The sequence below is a fragment of the Nicotiana attenuata genome, chromosome 2, assembly GCF_001879085.1.
Source record: "Nicotiana attenuata strain UT chromosome 2, NIATTr2, whole genome shotgun sequence".
In the NCBI taxonomy this organism is placed as follows: Eukaryota; Viridiplantae; Streptophyta; class Magnoliopsida; order Solanales; family Solanaceae; genus Nicotiana; species Nicotiana attenuata.
In genome coordinates, this window is record NC_031990.1 from 35,694,811 (window position 1) to 35,714,114 (window position 19,304).

The 19,304-nt window shown below is 36.5% G+C and overlaps 1 protein-coding gene and 1 pseudogene across 2 annotated transcripts; both read right to left on the reverse strand.

Annotated features, from left to right (window-relative positions):
- Nucleotides 3,402–7,183, reverse strand: LOC109207225 (F-box protein SKIP14-like). 2 transcript variants are annotated; one of them, XM_019370117.1, is made up of 3 exons: nt 6,953–7,182; nt 5,757–6,413; nt 3,402–4,710 (listed from the first exon to the last, which is right to left on the reverse strand). In XM_019370117.1, the coding sequence occupies exons 2-3, from the start codon at nt 6,399–6,401 to the stop codon at nt 4,153–4,155; spliced, it is 1,203 nt and encodes a 400-aa protein (XP_019225662.1). In that variant the 5' UTR covers nt 6,402–6,413; nt 6,953–7,182; the 3' UTR covers nt 3,402–4,152. The 2 variants fall into 2 exon arrangements, with proteins under 2 accessions (XP_019225662.1, XP_019225655.1); XM_019370110.1 differs by having other exon boundaries at nt 5,757–7,183.
- Nucleotides 12,547–17,637, reverse strand: LOC109218372 (annotated as a pseudogene).

Below are 19,304 nucleotides of genomic sequence, written 5' to 3' on the forward strand. Positions count from 1 at the left end.
TTTTTTAATTTCTGATGTATTTTCTTTTATCTTCATTCTGGGCTGTAATAATTTTGTAATAAACTCTTGGGGATGGCTAGTGAAAAAGGGAGGGGATAGCTATGTATGCGAAGGGTAGATAACTTGCCTATAGGTGTATTTCTGAATTTCTACACTCTCATATAGATATCCTGCCTATAGGTCATTTCTGAATTTCTGCACTTCTCATATAGATACCATGTCTGTAGGAATTCTGCATTCTCTCATATAGATATCATGTCTATAATTACCTGGAAATCTGAATCTTGCATATGCACATAGAAAACATGCCTATTGGTCTTTCTGAATCCTGCATATACATTCTCCATCAGGCAATCATGTTTATAGGTCTTAATCAATCAACTGCAACTAGATATCATGTTCATAGGCTTTAAAATGAAATTCAGCAACTAGATATCATGTTCATAGGCTTTAAAATGAAATTCAGCACCTAGATATCATGCTTATAGGCTTTCTGCATTTTACCATGTCTGTTAAAAGGGGTTTAAATCAACACACATGAAAGCATGTCTATAGGAGTTATTAATCAAGTCTGAGTCGTGTCACTCGCTTATAAGTCCAAAACCAGTAATAATGACGTCCATCAGTTGCAGAACTTGTGATCTCTTGCTAAAACTTGCTTTCTTTAATAACTGACGACTTTCTTAAATCAGTAGGTATTCAGTTTATTTCATTGTTTCTAAAATCAGTAGATATCATGCCTATAGGACCCTCGTCCAACACCTAGGCAAGCCTTAGGGCTAAAATTATAAACTAGAATCAGATTTTTATTAGCTACAACCAACAGGCATGCCTGCTTAGGGCTTCTTATCTGAACTATGTAATATATCAGTCTGCCTCAACCTTTAAGTTTAATCAGACCATTAAACAGTATGTGTAAGTCGTGCTAAATTATGTGCTTTCTTTGGTTTAAGGTAGGTCTATCTGAGCCCTTCACTTGTTTATGTGTTTTCCCCCAACTTGCTATACGTGTTTTTGTATGTCGCCTTAGAGTTTTTGCCTTTGAAACTATAAACAAGCCTAATATCCCTTCCCTTTAGGATTAGTAGTCCTAACTGCTTCCTGGACTGATAGGATTGGGGCAGGTAATAGCATGCAATAAGTGAACGAGACCATTCCGCGCTTTAATACCTTAACGGGGTGGGAAAGGGTAGATATGGATATGATAACCACGTGATAACATCACGTGTAGCCCCTCACTGAGGAGTGATTACCGGATGTTGTGTGGGGTGATCCATATTATTTGTAAACCTAGGACCCCCTTCCCTTTGTTTCTTTGATTCTTTGCTTCTTTTTTCCAAATTTTAAAACTATTTCTCTAAGGAAATATCAGTATCCCTTTCGTTCTTTCTAACTTTGCTTATTTGTAATCATTATGTGAAAATCCCCTCTTACTTGAAGTTTTATTTGCCTATGTGTTATTTGCACTTAAGTCACAACAATAGTTTGGTCGGGAACCACACTAGTGGATCTTGAGGGGCGCCTAACACCTTCCCCTTGGGATAATTTCAAGTCCTTACCCAATCTCTGGTTAGTTGACTCAAACCCTTCTTAGTGTCCTAATGCACTTAAATCATTAGGTGGCGGCTCTTCAATTCAAAACTCAATTCCCAAAAGGGAACGAGTTGTCTTCCCAAATATCATAAACCCGATTTCGCGAGAAAAAGAGGGCGCGACAATTCGTAAGACAAGATACACCTAAATTTATTAGTTTTGAATGTGAATTAAATTTAACACAATCAAGCCTAGCACTCTGTTATTAAAAGGTCACTCTTGTGATTTGTCTGGTTGAATCTTTATATCAGTAACTCCTCTGTAGAGATACATTGCATTTTGTAACCTGAAATGCACAGATATTGCATTTCTATACCCTTTTTGCTTTCTCTTATTTCTCTTTTCTCATCACATATGTCCAGAGGCGGAGCCAGGATTTGAAAGTTATGAGTTCGGAGTTTTAATCCTTTTAAGTTACTTGGTTCTAAATTAATAATCAGTACATATTCAATGAATTTCATAAGACAAATATAGGGTTTAGACTAATGCTACTGGGTTCGGCGAACCTTTAACTCATGGGCTAGCTCCGCCCCTGCATATGTCTGAGTTATTTAACTTCATAATTGTTTGCAGACTGGTGGATAAACACCATCATTTCCTGCTGTTCAAGCATATTATGATGGCTTGAGTTTTCCTTACTTGATGACAAATCCATTGGTTCTTGGAAAACCATCTCCAGCCGAGATGCATTTGGAAATAGGGCATTTTCGTTCTGATGTATGTGGTCAAATTTTTTTGTTATTTCTGTGCATTTCAGGTTCTTTCCGAGGACATGGCTCTTGATATTAATGCATTAGGGTTGTAGGCTAGGGGGTAGTTCATAGTTTTTTCCTCTTTGTACCGGATAGTCTGATAGAGTTTTACCTATGTCTAGTAGCGGTCTATGTTGTGTTCATACTATTTTGTTGTTTTGCATAGGATTGTAATTATTGCACTCCCTTTCACTTATTTGGTGTATCTTAAGATATTATTATTACTTCTCTGGCTTCTCTTGTTGTTACAGATCTCTTCTTTCGTTTCTTTTCTGATACTATTATCTCTTCTGTTGAGCCGAGGGTCTCCCGAAAACAGCCTCTCTACCCTTCCGGGGTAGGGGTTCTGCGTACATCCTACCCTCCCCAGACCCCACTAGTAGGCTGATGATCCAAGACAGAACTAGTCTCTCGAACCTACAATAATCTGAACCGTTGGGTTCTTTTTATACCCTAGAATGTCTTGCCTTTTCCTGTTATTTCATAATTTGGGCCGTCTGCTCTTGTGCCGCAGTCGAGCAGATATATAGATTAATTGACATTGTTATGGAGCTAATGGAATTTTCGCAACCTGCTAGTCTTGAACTTTTTCTTGGCTGCCTAATGCTTAGAGGAGGTAGGAAAAACACCCAAGCTGCGCACCATGCGCGGAGTAGAATCAACGTGTTAGAAGTTGTAAATTATTCATGAGAGTGGATATCCGACCATACTATGTTATGGACATCATACTTGTTAAATACTTAGTTCTTGCTATATTGCTGTTATTTCAGCACAGGAAAAGAAAAGGAAAGGGTTAGACGAAAAGGAAAACAAAGATGGTAGCTTTATTTCATTTCTTTTTTTCTTATTGGATAGGATTTAGGCGATAGTTTTATTTAAATAAACTCCTTCCGAATATAAATATTACTCATTAAATACATTAACCAATACTGATCGTATGTGGTTAACTGGATAGCATTTGGGCAATTCGATCAAAGTAATAGGAAGTCTCACAAGAAATGAGAATACTGAAGCAACACATGACAATAGGAAACATCCATGATGCACATTGCTCTGTTTGACCACAGAATTCAGCTACTACTATTATTAAAACTAAAAATGCAAGCAAGAAAAACCACTGGATTTGCATTACCAATATATTATTTAGTACCTGAAAACTCAGATCAAGAACTGTTTCATAAGCTGTGAGCTGATTACAGAAGCATATGCTACGGCTTTGAACAATAAATGCACAACATCAGCTACAGCACATACAAGCAAATGCACACTGCATCCCTGTACCGCAACACATGACAAATTTCTTCCTTCCCGTCACCAAGTTTTATTTCCTGGAATTGCAGATCTAGCTGGTGATCGATGCCCTAGTCCGCATACAAACACAATTAGGGACGCCGTATAGCACAACCCACCTTTTTTTTTCTCGGAATAGCACAATCCAGCTATTTCAGCCATGAGGGTAGTTGTTCAGCCTTCACCAGACTTCCTCCTCTCAATCACCTAGAGGGGATTAGTTGTATTCTAACAAAATACAATCACATCGCTCTCTCAACTAACCACAAATGCCGCAATTGGTGCTGAGTTGTAAGGAGTCAAACCCTCTGCCAAGCTCCACCCAGCCCCCATTTTCTTCAATTCACAATATTCTTACCGACAAAGCCTTCCCTGGTATCCCTTCACATCTGCCATTTTTCTCCTTCCAATTCCACATTCATCAGATTTCAATGACACCACGACCAGTCACTAATCAATACTCGAGAGCTCGATTTGAATTGATGCTTAAAGATAAAAGTATTGCCTACCGTGCATTCTAGCCACAGAGGAAGAAATGGCAACTTGCCTGCTTATGAACAATAGGATTTTCCAGCGGAACGGTCATCCTCTCCAGGCTCTCTTGGTGATCCAAAAGTTGCCTACAGCAATCTAAACAAACCAAGTCGAAACTGAATAATTCCTCATATTCACAATTATTTAGGCACCGGCCACAGTTGATACAACGTTTAATGCAGATAGTACAAGCTCTGCACAACTGAGTGGTAGATTGCTTCTTTTGGCAACTCTCTGAGGGGCAATCATAAACTAGTCTAAGTTGCTGGCATTTCGGGCATATTTCAATATCAATAGCTTGATCATCATCAGACAACACAGATAATTGGCCGCCTTGGAAAAACCTTGGTTTACGAGTAGTTGGCAGCTTGCTGCTATCGACATCTAACAAGACCTTGAACTCTTCAAAGTGTTGGTTCGTCATACCAAATAATCCATCAATACCTAGGTACTTAAGGCTGGGTTTTCCTGCAGGCTTGAAGACCTTTAAGTTACCGAGAACACCATCAGCTGTGAGTCTCCCACATCCTGGTATGCTAAGCTGCATTGAGAAAGTAAACACAAGACATCAGAAAACTATAATAAGAATAAACACATGATATTATTAGAAAAACGTAGGAAATGAAGAATATACTAAGGTATTCACAAACTTTGATGAACTCCCTGGAAAGGTAAAACCAAGAGGAATAGCAGCTTATTTTGATTGGAAAACAAAGGAAAAAGTAGTTAGACATTATGTCTCACTATTTCTCTAACAATTCATTGCTCATCCAATTTACTGTGCAGGAAGCCGTTGATACCACGTCCAGCATGACATGAAGAACAAAAATAATTTATTCCTTAATAAAATATATCAATAAAAATTATGCACAAAGCCCTACCTCCAAGAATAAGTCTATTGGTCTCTTGGTCTATCAGAATTGCACCACTCGTTTCAGTAATTTTTTATAAAGACCACTAATTTCAGTAATATAAGGCTAAATAGGTGTTCCCACTATACCAACTGTCCTGCTTTTGAACCCACAATCTCCAGTCCTTTAAATTCTGCTAAAAGGCCTCTAAAAACTTTTTCAAATGATATTTTTAGCCATACATGTTTTTATTTTCAGCAATAAATATTTTAATAAGGAATTATAATATCTTTTCAAAAGTTTGAACTACAATTGTACCATGATATCTAGCTGCATAATTGCATTGTAGAGGCAGCATCAGATGCAATAGATACCAGAAAAGTAGACTAACACGAGCAATGAAAAGGGAAGAAACAAAGGAATGCAATAGTGAAGGATCCCAATATCCACTTTCATGAACAGTTAAATACTAAGCATTACATCTGAAATACTCACAGTTATCCAAGTTCAATCAATTACAATTTTGCAACGACACCTTGAGATTTTGTTACGTGAGGCAAATAAGGTGAGAGTCGAACAAGTAATTGACCAATAATAAGAACACCAAATACATCTGTAATGCAAGCACTATCATGGTAATTCTACTTTTAGTAACACAAGATAACGTCTAATAAGAAACTACAATGAGCAAAAGTATCAAACATAGTTAAGTAACCAGCAAAAGATAACAGCTGACCTTTTTCAGGCTAGGATTCCTTTCAAGCACACAATTCAAACCACTATCAGTGATCTTTGAGCAGTGCACAAGACTCAGAGAATGAAGATGACCTTGAGCCCTGTCTGTCAACTTTATAAGAATTTCATCTGTGATCTTACAACTCAATGGATGATCAACATGAATATTTCTCCACAGAAGTGGATCACCACGCACCACATCTCGTAAAGGTTTGCAAACTCTTTCAACAGAAAGAAGGTCCCTCAAGCCCAGATAACTAAGGGCCAAAAACAGTGCATCTGAAGGAGCACCTCCATCTCCAGTACGATAAACATTCACGCCTGACTGATCTATGTGAGTGGCATCTCTAAAAACCCAATAACTAGAATTTATAATCTCCTCCATCTCAACGTCCATACAACCAAAAGAATCGTGCAATCCCTCTCCTATATCAATCTCAGAAGCATAGGAGTTTTCACCTATGTTCTGGACCCCCACATCCTGGTGAATTCTCATAGACCCATTTAGAACAATATTAAGTTCCGCAAACATTTGAGTGTCAACCTCAATCTCATCTGAGCAGAAACCAAGATTCTTTAACCCAAAATCGTTGTCAAAATCCTCTAACCAACCAGTGATGGCCGTAACTTTGGTACTGATATCCATACCAAAAGGATCCTGAGGCAATAAATCAACAATATTATCATCAGAAACCATCTTAGTTTTTTCACCTTCGCGATCTCGAAAGCTGCCCTTTTCACAATTTTTCAAACCCCAAAAATCACCAAAACAAATCAAGCTTCTCATTTGGGCATTCTCTATCAAAATAACTATTACACCTATCAAACTCGAGCCCAGCTAAAAATCTTTCGTGTTGATTCAAGGCCATAGCTTTCTCATATAAATATATTCACCCGATTCTACAAGAAAACCCTCAATTCTCGAATGCATACTAAAATAAAAGCACCCAAAGATTTCACAGAGTTTCTTGTGAAAAAAAAACCCTAATGGGTCAATCAAAATTAAACCAGATTGTTCCGATCAAACCCCACATTCCGATATTTAAACAGCAATTAATCTACATACCCAATAGAAAGAACATATCCCCAGCTACGTGATGCACATATTTACGGCGTATTACATAAATCTAGGGTTAGATTGCACAAATGAAATGTAAACTAATATGAGAGAGAGGTGATGATAAAAGGTTTTTTTACCGTGTTACCAGAGAGTGATGACCGCAGGTAATATGTATATACAATATAAAACCTATACAATAATCTGGATGGAATGTATAGGTAATTTTCTGTATCTACATACTGTGTTTCTATAAGAATCGCTAATTTTGATGGAGGAGAGAGAAGGAGGAGAGAGAAAGGGTTTGAGTAATGTGGTATCTATAGGTGTCTCTCTCTGCGCTATAGGTGTCGATTGGTAGGGGGTTGGTGTGGCGCGAGAGACTTGTTCCTTTGGATTACCTCCTCTTTATTAGGGCTTACTTTGGGTCTGGACTTTTTCTACTCTACTTTTTGGGCCTATTGTATTCGCTTGGGCCTTTTTGCTCAATCAACTATAAAGGGCATTTGCATCTATACCCATTTTTTGTGTCATATTTTAACTTGTGCTCGTTTTGTAAAAAAAATTGCAAGCGTACCCGCTTTTTCACATAACTTCAGCCTACGGGGCTGAAGTTTTTGTCTTTGTAACCGGAAAACTTAAGAGCTTAAGTTTTCCAGTTATAAAATAAAAACTTAAGCTCTAGAGCTTAAGTTTTCCAGTTATAAAATAAAAACTTAAGCAGTTTTCCAGCTTAAGTTTTCCAGTTATAAAATAAAAACTTAAGCTCTAGAGCTTAAGTTTTCCAGTTATAAAATAAAAACTTAAGCTCAAGAGCTTAAGTTTTCCAGTAATAAAATAAAACCTTAAGCTCTAGAGCTGAAGTTTTTCTTTTGTACTGGAAAACAAACTTCAGCTCTAGAGCTGAAGTTTTTGTCTTTGTAACCGGAAAACTTAAGCTCTAGAGCTTAAGTTTTCCAGTTACAAAATAAAAACTTAAGCTTCCAGTAATAAAATAAAAACTTAAGCTCTAGAGCTGAAGTTTTTCTTTTGTACTGGTAAACTTCAGCTCTAGAGCTGAAGTTTTTGTCTTTGTAACCGGAAAACTTCGGCTCTACAGCTGAAGTTTGCCAGTTATAAAATAAAAACTTAAGCTCTAGAGCTTAAGTTTTCCAGTTATAAAATAAAAACTTAAGCAGTTTTCCAGCTTAAGTTTTCCAGCTATAAAATAAAAACTTAAGCAGTTTTCCAGCTTAAGTTTTCCAGTTATAAAATAAAAACTTAAGCTCTAGAGCTTAAGTTTTCCAGTTATAAAATAAAAACTTAAGCNAATTTCCAGTTATAAATAAAACTTAAGCAGTTTCCAGCTTAAGTTTCCAGTTATAAAATAAAACTTAAGCTCTAGAGCTGAAGTTTTTGTCTTTGTAACCGGAAAACTTCAGCTCTACAGCTGAAGTTTGCCAGTTATAAAATAAAAACTTCAGCTCTAGAGCTGAAGTTTCTATGTTGTAACTAGGAGTCTTTGTTTCTTGTATTGTTTCTTGTACATTCATCAAAGGAATTACATGGAAATATCTAGCAATTTTTGGCGGATAGTCTTGAAATATCATGTTTAAGTAGCTACATATTATTTCCCGTTAAAATTTGTTAGAATGGTCAATGAAAATCTGACGATTACATATCGTGCAAAGCTAAATCCAGAAAATCTATCTTCTTCAGTTACCGGAAAGCATGAAACTAGCAAGTTCCAATCTCATATTCTATTTGTAAAGGCTTATCTCAAACACTAACTACATTGAAGAGCAAGAACTGTGGTATTGAAGAAGAAGAAGAAGAAGAAGAAGAAGAAGAAGAAGAGAAGAATGGGAGGAGAAAGGGAGGCTGAAGTTTTTTAAAAAGTGGGTACGGGTGCAAACAGAAAGACAAAGCGGCTACAGGTTAAAAGGGGGCGGCCAAATAGGGCGCCCCGTGCAATTTTTACACTATAAACGGGAGAAATTCAAATGGAAACTTACATAAATGTCCCAAATAAATCTCAACTTACCAACCTCTAGCCATTAGTCATAGACTTACCAAAACTAGCCAACAAAAATTGAAAAACCAAATAATAGGGTTCTTTCTCTCAATGAATCACATGCAAAAATCACCTTCCATATTTTTAAGCGTGATTAGCAGCATTAGATACAAGACGGAAAGGAAATTTCATGGATGGGGTAGCAAATAAGGTGATGAAATACAAAAATCTATACAATATTCTAAAAATCTAAACAAAAAAGGAACTTTTTCAATGGGTATAGTTGAAATTCATTGAAAATGTACAGATAAGTCAATATACAAAATTTGAGGAAGATCGGAGGTGATTTGGACTGGTTTTGTATCAAAATTCGTAATTAAATCGAGTTCAAAAAAGTCTTCTGCGACACATGTATCAAACATGTATCACGCATGTATCACACACACAAGTATACATGGATATACATGTGATACACAATTGATATAAATATGATACATATGTGATACACAAATGATACACAGTGTGATACACATATCATTTTTTTTCGTGTTAAGCTTTTACTTCGAATTTTCAATTAAAACCACCTCAAAACTTCACCAAATCATCCCAAAACTGAGATTCAAGCTTCTTAAGTTATGGCCAATCTATTCTAATAACACCCACTCAAAACAAAGCACAAATTTGATATTTTTTTGCTACAAATAGCTAATTGGCTAATTTGGCTAATATTAGTAATATTTTATCAATTGGCCAATTTTTGTAATGAGCTACTTATAAATGGACATAGCTGGTAATTTCCCAAATTCAAAAATAGCCAGAGAACTGGTCGTTCAAAAATAGCCCAGTTTCAAAAGTAATCGAAATTTAGCCACTTTTCATGTAAAGATAAATCTGAGCGAAAACACTGTTCAAAACCCGAAAAATACGCCAGTATATTATATTGGAGTTCCAGCATAAGTATGCTTGAACTCCAGCATATTATATTGGAGTTCCAGGATAAGTATGCTGGAACTCCAGCATAATGATGGAGTTCCAGCATAAGTACACTAGAACTCTAGCATAATATACTGGAGTTCCAGCAAGTATAATTGTCCAGTATAATATACTTGAGTTTGGAGCACCGGTGCTCCAGTCTCCAGTATATTATACTGGAGTCAGCAAAGTATACCGGTCCAGCATAATATGCTGGAGTTCATACACAAGTGCACCGAACTCCAGTATATTATGCTGGACCGGTCTCTGTTGCAGCAAAATANCAAACCTTAGGCCGAAGGTCAGTCTCTGTCTTTACGTGGTACGGGAACACCCCAACTTGTAAGATTAAAGTTGGAGAAATTTAAAATAGTCAGATTTATAACTGGTACGTTCAAAAAATAACCCAAATTTCAAAAGTAATCGAAATTTAGCCACTTTTCATGTAAAGATAAATCTGAGCGAAAACACTAGTTCAAAACCCGAAAAATACGCCAGTATATTATACTAGAGTTCCAGGATAAGTATGCTGGAACTCCAGCATAATATGATGGAGTTCCAGCATAAGTACACTAGAACTCCAGCATAATATACTGGAATTCCAGCAAGTATAATTATCCAGTATAATATACTGGAGTTTGGAGCACCGGTACTCAGTCTCCAGTATATTATACTGGAGTCAGCAAAGTATAGCGGTTCAGCATAATATGCTGGAGTTCATACCCAGGTGCACCGAACTCCAGTATATTATGCTGGACCGGTCTCTGTTGCAGCAAAATAGTGGCTATTTTTCATTGAATTCGTAAACGCTGGCTATTTTTGAATGACCAGTCCGAAAACTGGCTATACCGTGCTATTTTTACGGCCAGCTATACTGCTCTTGTATATGAACTTCCAGCATATTATGCTGGAACTCCAACACGCAGAAAGTTCCAGCATAATATACTGGAGATTGGAGTACCTGTGTATGAACTTCCAGCATATTATGCTGGACCGGTATATTATACTGAAATTCCAGTATATTATACTGGAGTATCAATATAATATATTGGAGTTCCAGTATACTTATGTTGGAACTCCAGTATATTATACTGGAGTTATAATATATTATACAGGAATTCCAGTATATTATACTGGAATTCCAGTATATTATACTGGAGTATTTTCCGGATTTTGAATAGTGTTTTCGTTCAGATTTATCTAATACTATTCCCTCTATTCCTATTTATGTGAACCTAAGATAAATCTGAGCGAAAAACACTGTTCAAAACCCGGAAAATACTCCAGTATATTATGCTGGAGTTCTCTTGGAGCACCAGTGCTCCAGTCTCCAGTATATTATACTGGAGCCAGCAAAGTATACCGGTCCAGCATAATATGCTGGAGTTCATACACAAGTGCACCGAACTCCAATATATTATGCCGGACCGGTCTCTATTGCAGGGTGCCAACATTTAGCTTAAACTTCCGATTCATCGGCGTCAAAAAGGATCTTTCGATTGAAATGTAAAGATACGACACACAATTAAAGTGCCAAACTCCGTCTAAAAAGATGGAAGCTGACATATCGTAGAGTCAAGATCAGCAGGTCGAGCGAGTTTAAAATAGAAAAAATTTTATAAAGCACTATCTTTTAGTGGTAATTAACTATCTATAAATACCATTTGCTATATTACGGATTGTAGATACGTTTTCTGTTATAAGATATATTAGATGTATTTAAGCTACTGTAACCTTTGCTATATGAGGTAAAAATTCCTTATAATTATTCTTACACAAGTCATTAATCAATTGCAATCTTTTCTAAATTTGAAAGATATAGTTTCCTTTGAAAATAAGATTCATGTGTATAAATATGATTCGCGTTTATAATATCATTTTCTTCGAAAGTAAGTAATGTTGCCAATAAATGTACTCTCTCGTCAATGTTATGTTTCGACGCACTACATAATCCAAACATTTGAGTTGTTTCCAAAGTTTTTTCACTATTATGAATACCATGAGAAAAACATAATTTAGTTATTTTGGTTGTAAATCACTAACTAAAGTTGTAATCTTGATATATTGCTTTCGATCATGTCTCATTCGCTTTTCTCTATTAACTTTGTTTTTGGTCGCTTTCAAATCATTTGTGAAAGTGTACCTAATTTAGTACCTTAATCTTGGCTTCTCTTGTCAAGTAATGACATTTTGTAAAGGACCAATACAAGTGATTATTATTTTTTTGTCGCAGACATTGCCAATTAACAATTCGGTTGGTAGTCTAATACAGTACTAATAATGTAAAGTTTCTACAATATTAGTGCAACCTAGTAGGCTACTCTATTTTTTAGATTATCATGTCAATTATGGTTAGGTTAAGTTAACTTGATGGTGTCTTTCTATCTATGATTCTCGTGCAAGATAACAGTCAAACAAGAAAAGATAGCAAACTACAAAGAAAATATGGATTCCTTTCGCCTGTTAAGTCATTAGCCTAATTGTCACTGTCATTAGAGAGTTAATAGGCTGCAAGAGCAACAACAATAATTATGCTTTAATCACAAATTAGTTAAAATTTGTTACATGAATCCTCACTATTCATATCATTTTAGTTAGGCTCGTCTCATCTCAATATCATGTGTCTAAGTGAGCATGTCTCAATGTTTTAATTACTGCGAGAGTTCATCATAAATTGACTAATTTTATGTCGACCTATCACAAGCCTCCTTCCTTCTCGACTTAACCGGCTACGTAAGCAAGCGTAAACATGCAGTGTGCCTCTACTTCTCATCGAGTTTGCACACAGGCAGGGACAGTACAAAGATCTCTGCGCACAAAATGCTGCTGATCCCCTCTTATTCTGTAGAAAATAAGAAAACATTGTTAATCCAAGCACGATATGGTTATTTGTAAGTTGTGATACTACTATATAGTATCAATGCAATAAGTTCCAGACGGAGTAATGCAAGAACCAAATAAGTCTAACGAAGGCAACATGCACAAAGGCAGAGAACCATACGTGTCGAGAATCAGACGTTCATAAGCCTCTGGAATGACAACCCCTTGATAACGCTGCCCATATGACAAGTCTAATTCACTTTGAACAGTTGACATGTCAAGCCCAGGCTTCTTGACCTGCATTAGAGTAACAAAAAATATGTCACCGAGGAACACAAGCAGAAGAAGTGTTCCTTTTCTTCTCTTCTCTCTCCTTGAAACAAATGAACAAAATTGATAGGTGAACCTCCTAATCTCAATTTAGCAAATGAATAAAATAGCGGCTCTCTCTCTCTCTTACATGTTAATCCACGTGAGAAGTCCAAGACGGAACAGAAACAGAAAATTTAAGAGGGATAAATAAGTGCAACATATCCTAAGTTCTATTTGAAAATGTCTAGTGGGTAACATTGTAATTTGAACACTTCCTGGACACAAAAACTCAGAAACTATTTGATGAATGATCAAACTAGTAGCTTGAACAGAACAAGTTGTACAGAATTATTATTATTACCGTAAGCTTCATGTACATGGCTTCTGAAGGCTGGAGGCGTATAACAAACTCATTTCTCCCCTGCTTTTTACCTGCTTAATATGTCACAGAAGGTATTTTCATCATTGAACTGACTGAAAATCTGATATACAGCAATGAAGTCACAAACAAACATCTAGAAAAATGTTAGAGAGTAGCCACATAACTATATAAGATACCCAAGATACAGATAAAGGTGAGTAGCCAAAGTGCATCTCTGAAACAGATAATAAGGCAATCTAAGGCTGAGATCAAAAGTTAAAACACCAATTTTTAACTCGTGAAATTATTATCTAACCTTCACAAAATAAGAAACAACCATGGGAAAATGGAGTATCACAACTAGCACACGCTGTGTACATAGTGTTTGGTTCTTCCAGTCATTTATTTTGTAATTCCTGGTAGACCACAGATTCAGCTAACTAATACCTAGATGGCTAGATGAAAAGCAGAAGCCACAGGAAATAAGAAAGAGCAAAGTGTAGTTACAATGATCATCTTGTCTTATTTATCCTACATAGAAGCAAGCAACCACATTGATTTTGTCAATGTGTTAACCTGATACATACCTTAACTTTCTCATCCCGGATGTGTTCGGGCTTCTGGGAAACAGGCTTCTCCATGGCAACAAGGCAAAGGACCTGCAGTTGGAAGGCCGGTAATGGTAAGAATTCTAAACGTACCCAAGCATAGTGCAGAATTCAACTGTTCAATGGTTCGAGCAATTGAAACTCAGAATAGCAGGAAAGAATAGGTGAATGCAGAAAGGGGTTCTCCTTCGCCGGAAAATTACATTGTACATATAAGGCAAAATCCCTTTCACTGGCCCGAAAACGCATGAAATATAGTAAACCTCATACTCTAAGTTTCTAACTAACAAGGTATGATGATGATTTGGACATTCAACAACTACTAAGCCTCAACCCCAAAGACCCAAACAAGTTGGGAGTCGAACCCTCACTGACCATGTTACTCCATTTAATCTCATCTCAAGCCGATATTATACAAAATAAAAATAGTAGTAAACGTAAGAAGTAGAGAGCACTTATTAGCTTTAAAGACGGAATAAAGTACAGAGAAGGAAAATTTATAGGCTTCATTTTGGAACATCTGCTAAAACTATATCTGATCCTTCAAGTTAGGGGAGCAGAAGCCACGATTTTCAAGAAAAACGGAACAGCAAGTTTAACTGGAAGTTGAATACACCTTCATTATGGTAATACTGAAACACTTCCCAAGTGACGTTAAAATCACTAAACCTGCTAAAAACCAGAGGATATTTGTGAGCTAGTCTATACCCAACACCATAGATTTGGCTGACTTTGTTGTTCAACCTCAAACACACTCTCCAAAAGACCAACTAATAGCACATCTTCGTAACCCACATCATCATACAACCCATATGAACGGTGTGCCAATCGACTTACTAAAGTTTGAGGACATCCTTCGACATATTATCCTGGAATTTCTGTTCTCTTTCTGCCTCCAGTATAGGTCATTTCACTCTCTAACATGAACTCATGGTCAATCGACAACTACTCTAGTCATCAATCATCTAGCACTCAATGTTATTATATTTCACAGGATTACATTGGAGACAGAATATCTTCAAAATCCAACAATAAGAAAAGGTGCCCAGAGAAAATAAACGGAAATTCTCAGGAGACATAGGCATACCCATATTCATCAAAATATCCACCGCGGCCTTCAGTTCCAAAGTCCTCCCTAAAGACAATCTGCAAAAATGGAGACACAAAGTGACCACTCGGAGGCGACGGACAGAAACTCGAGAAACAGAAAGGACAAAAGGAAACTACTGTGGTAGTTGGTAAGTTAACTGATATCAATATCTATCTAATATTGACTACTGAGATTTCCCTTCATGATCTTAGGCCATTGTAATGGCTCATCGGCATCAGATAGTAACAACACAACTTTACCACCCGATTTCATGATGATTTCAAATATTACCTTCTTTATAAATTGTGACCTAAAAGGGAGAAATATACCTGTATATTATCAATGTTGTCACGATTCCAGAGCGGCAAAAAGAAGCGATTTGCAAAACGCAGCACCAACTGCAGTTGTTTTCATACAGTATGAGATAAATGCACACACTCGTTAGAATTCATAATCAACAAAATATTTGTTTTAGAAAGTACCAAATTCTGAACCAACTCCCCCCAATGGCAATCGGATCTTAGTTGCTCAGCGAGCCAAGATCAGCTGCATAGTGCAAGAAAATCTTTAACAACTTCTGTTGATTATCCAAAGCCGAAGAAATGATTCTCTCAAAATATAGATGACAATAGCACTAAATTTGATCCTCCTGTTTAAAGAATGTACAGTCTATATTTATTTTTATGACAACTATTCAACTTAAAAAGGGACTATTTATAAAAGACAACGACATCCAGTAAGGACGGTAAGGAAACAGTAACACATATTTTATTATATTAGGACAGTAGCTTATATCCAATATAACCACGCATAAATGTTTAAATTCATCTTTGAAGCCTAGTGTTGAAAGACCAAAAGAATGATAATTGCATTAGTAATCAGTCATGTTAATCATTATGAGAAGAAATACATACATTTGTTCATACAATAGTTTTTTATCATCCTGCAAACAGAGGGATATACTGATGGAGGAAGAGCAAAGTAGAAGAGTCTTCTGGATGATCCTTCCGTGCTATTATTTGCGATTTCGTGCTCAGCTATCGCCTTGTCCAGTAAACTAAAGCCCTCCCCAGAATCATAAGAGCCACTGACGATAAGACAATGGGCAATCCTCCCAGTTGCAGAAACTCCGATACCTATTAGAAAGAAGCTAACAACAACAACGACAAAAAAAATTTAAAAAAAAATAAAAATCTGATAAGTGGGGTCTGGGGAGGGTAGTGTATACGCAGACCTTACCCCTACCTTACAAAGATAGAGAGCCTGTTTCCGATAGACACTCTGGCAATGAGACTAAGACAAAAAGTATCTGAACATTGACATCAATAGAGACAAGGTGAACAAAAACATACTTCATCACGAAATGGAGACAGGAAAAATGCAACAGATATGGCACTCACCCATGGATACGGCTTCTCAAGTCGTCGTCAGAGATTTTGGTCCTTGCATAGCCAAAAATGTGAACTTCATTGGATTGCAGGAACCCCTGAGAGTGCCCAGAGCATATTGCCCGAATGAGCCCCATACGACTGTTTAACTAGTATTCTAACTAGGTATGATTAGTTAGATTTTTGTTTTATGATTAGGTCATAGATATAGCATTGTCACAATTGTCATAATAGACGAATGAAGTTCAGAATAATCTATCAGATTACCACAAGAGGTTGAAGAGCGCAGGAAAAGTTTTCTTCTTGGCAAGATCACCAGAAGCACCAAGAACAATAATGGAAAGACACCCAGTTTCAGGTATATTATCATTATCTCTAAAAGAGTCTAGCCCTTTTTTCAACGCACCCTGATGCTGCCATCTTCAAGGCCTCACAACCAGCTCACCCTCAACTCAGCGAAGTATGATCAATCCAACCTTGTGATTTCTGATCCGTAAATCAATAATCAGACACATTCAATCAAACACTAATATGAAAGATTCTGAGAAGTGGGAAGTTAATAAGATTTGATATGGCTGCAAAAAGTAATCAACTTTTCTAATTTGTGACTAAAATAACAGTATTCATTCGATTAAACACTAACATGAAAGATTCTGAGAAGTGGGAAGTTAACAAGATTTGATAAGGCTGCACAAAGTAATCAACTTTTGCTAATTTGTGATTAAAATAACAGTGTTGATTTGATTAAACACTAACATGAAAGATTCTGAAAGTGGGAAGTTAACAAGATTTGATACTGCTGGACAAAGTAATCAACTTTGCTAATATTGACTAGTAGTATTGACAAAGAAGACAATACTCAATTCAGCCAAGTATGATCACTTCAACCTTGTGAGTTCTGATCTATAAATTAATAACTACTCAATCAAAAACTAGCATATAACATGTGAACCTTGTGAGTTTGTGATTAAAACAACAGTATTAGATCGAACACTAACAAAAGGGCGGGGATCCAAGAAAGAAAACTAAAAGAATATACAGTGAAAAGCAGTTGGTGATAATATGAGCAAAATTAAACCAGAATTAGACATAAGAAAGATCAACAAACTAGAACTGATTAAGCAAGTAATGAACTAAGCAGATCGAATTACCAAATTATAAGAAGTAGTAATAATGCACCAAACTTAGCCACAGAAATTAAGCAGAATAGCGACAAGAAACCAACTTTTTAGGTATTGAAAAGGGGTTGGATCAAAACCTGAAGAAAGTTGTGAGAGGCAAAAGAGAGGCAAAAAGCAAAACGAAATTCTCGGTGATTTAAAGGATTTTTGTAAGATACTATATATTAATTTTAAATCATAATATATAAAGTTAATTGCCTGTTAATCATGAACTGTTAGTAAAAGTGTCAATTGAAACACTTTATGGTACTGGGATTTTATAAAATTTACGCACTGCCAGAGTCAAAAGTGGGTGGACCATTAGATGTTCCAGTGGTGGAAACACTAAGGCCATTAATTTCAATGTATATGACATAGTTTGTTCGAAAATTTGAACTTAAAAGAGTAAAGGAAGTTTCGTTAATTATGATGTTTACAAAATAATTGATGTCACATGTAGGTCACCAACTTTTCAGTAGCCTGGGGTAGATTTCATTTGATGGCCTTACAATATATTAATGGGGGGAGATTTGAAGATATTTCCAATATCCACGAGTCAAAATAAATCTTTATTTCATATATGGAGCATGATAGAAGCTGCTTTATTTTGACCAAGAGAGACGGACTCTGGAATTGTTTTCTTATATTTAGGAGCTTTTGTGGAATTTTTCATTTTAAGTTGTCCACACTTACTACTAGTTGTCATTAACAAGGCCGAAATTCTTTGCCATTTCCGCATACGCGGGATCCGGAACAGGACCACAAGAGTTTATTATACGCAGCTTTACCCTGCATTTCTTTACAAAAGGTTGTTTCCATGGTTCGAACCCGTGAACTCCTAGTTACATGGCAGCAACTTTACCAGTTACGCAAATACTCCCCTTTAACCACTATCCACCAGTTGATTAACTAAAATCAAATTTCACTAATTCTTTCTTGCTAGGGGGATGAATTTAGCAATAGATACTTGTTTGGTTATCAATGAACCAGTTTTCATATTCTGTAATGGAAGGGACCATAGTGTTTACAGTCAAGTTCTATGATTTTCGATATTTGAGAATATATTGACAGGTCAAGTAAAGAAATATCTAAAAGTTCATTTTCAACCTATATGCCAATTGAGTCAAGGATTATGGGAAACCATTAACATATTTCCAATTTCCAACCTCCTCTTGTGGCGTACAACTACAGAAAGTGATTATCCAGTTGAAACAAAGAGGAACATGCACAAATGTATTCGCTTCTAGTGACAAACTGATCACAGAACCAGGAACGATTACAAATAACACGGATTAGAGTAGACTATAGCATATCACAGTTTCAACCACTTTGGCAGGCTTCTGATCTGGCACTGAAGCGGGGGGTCATCTCTGCTAGGTTCACCGGGCTCCATCTCTATCATAGAATCCAATCCTTGCAAACACATGACCTCTTCTTGAAGGTAAGGTCCTGATGCTGCAGCACCATCATCACCTGAGAATAAGATGAGCCATAAAAATACTCTTAAGGGAGAGGTGAGGGCGCATGTGAACGAACAAAACTCTAATTATAACACAAAAGACATCAGCAGAAGATTCATTAGAACTGGGCATATATACCAAACGAAACAGAAGACAAACATCCAGCAGTCGATATTGAGAGCGGATTCACATTACATGGACTTCTCATTTGCCTTGACGTACTAAAATATCTGATGGCATAAAGTCGGTATGGGTACTTTTGTGCAGATCCTTCAAAATTAAGATATGTAAAAACTGAATGTGTCTACATGAATGCTTTTACATGTAC

What these genes read in the sequence shown, in the direction of transcription:
- LOC109207225 (XM_019370110.1), bottom strand. Translation starts at nt 6,542, where the DNA reads ATGAGAAGCTTGATTTGTTTTGGTGATTTTTGGGGTTTGAAAAATTGT. An exon ending in GGAATCCTAGCCTGAAAAAG is followed by an intron (nt 4,711 to 5,756) that starts GTCAGCTGTTAT and finishes TTCTCAATGCAG; the next exon opens with CTTAGCATACCAGGATGTGG.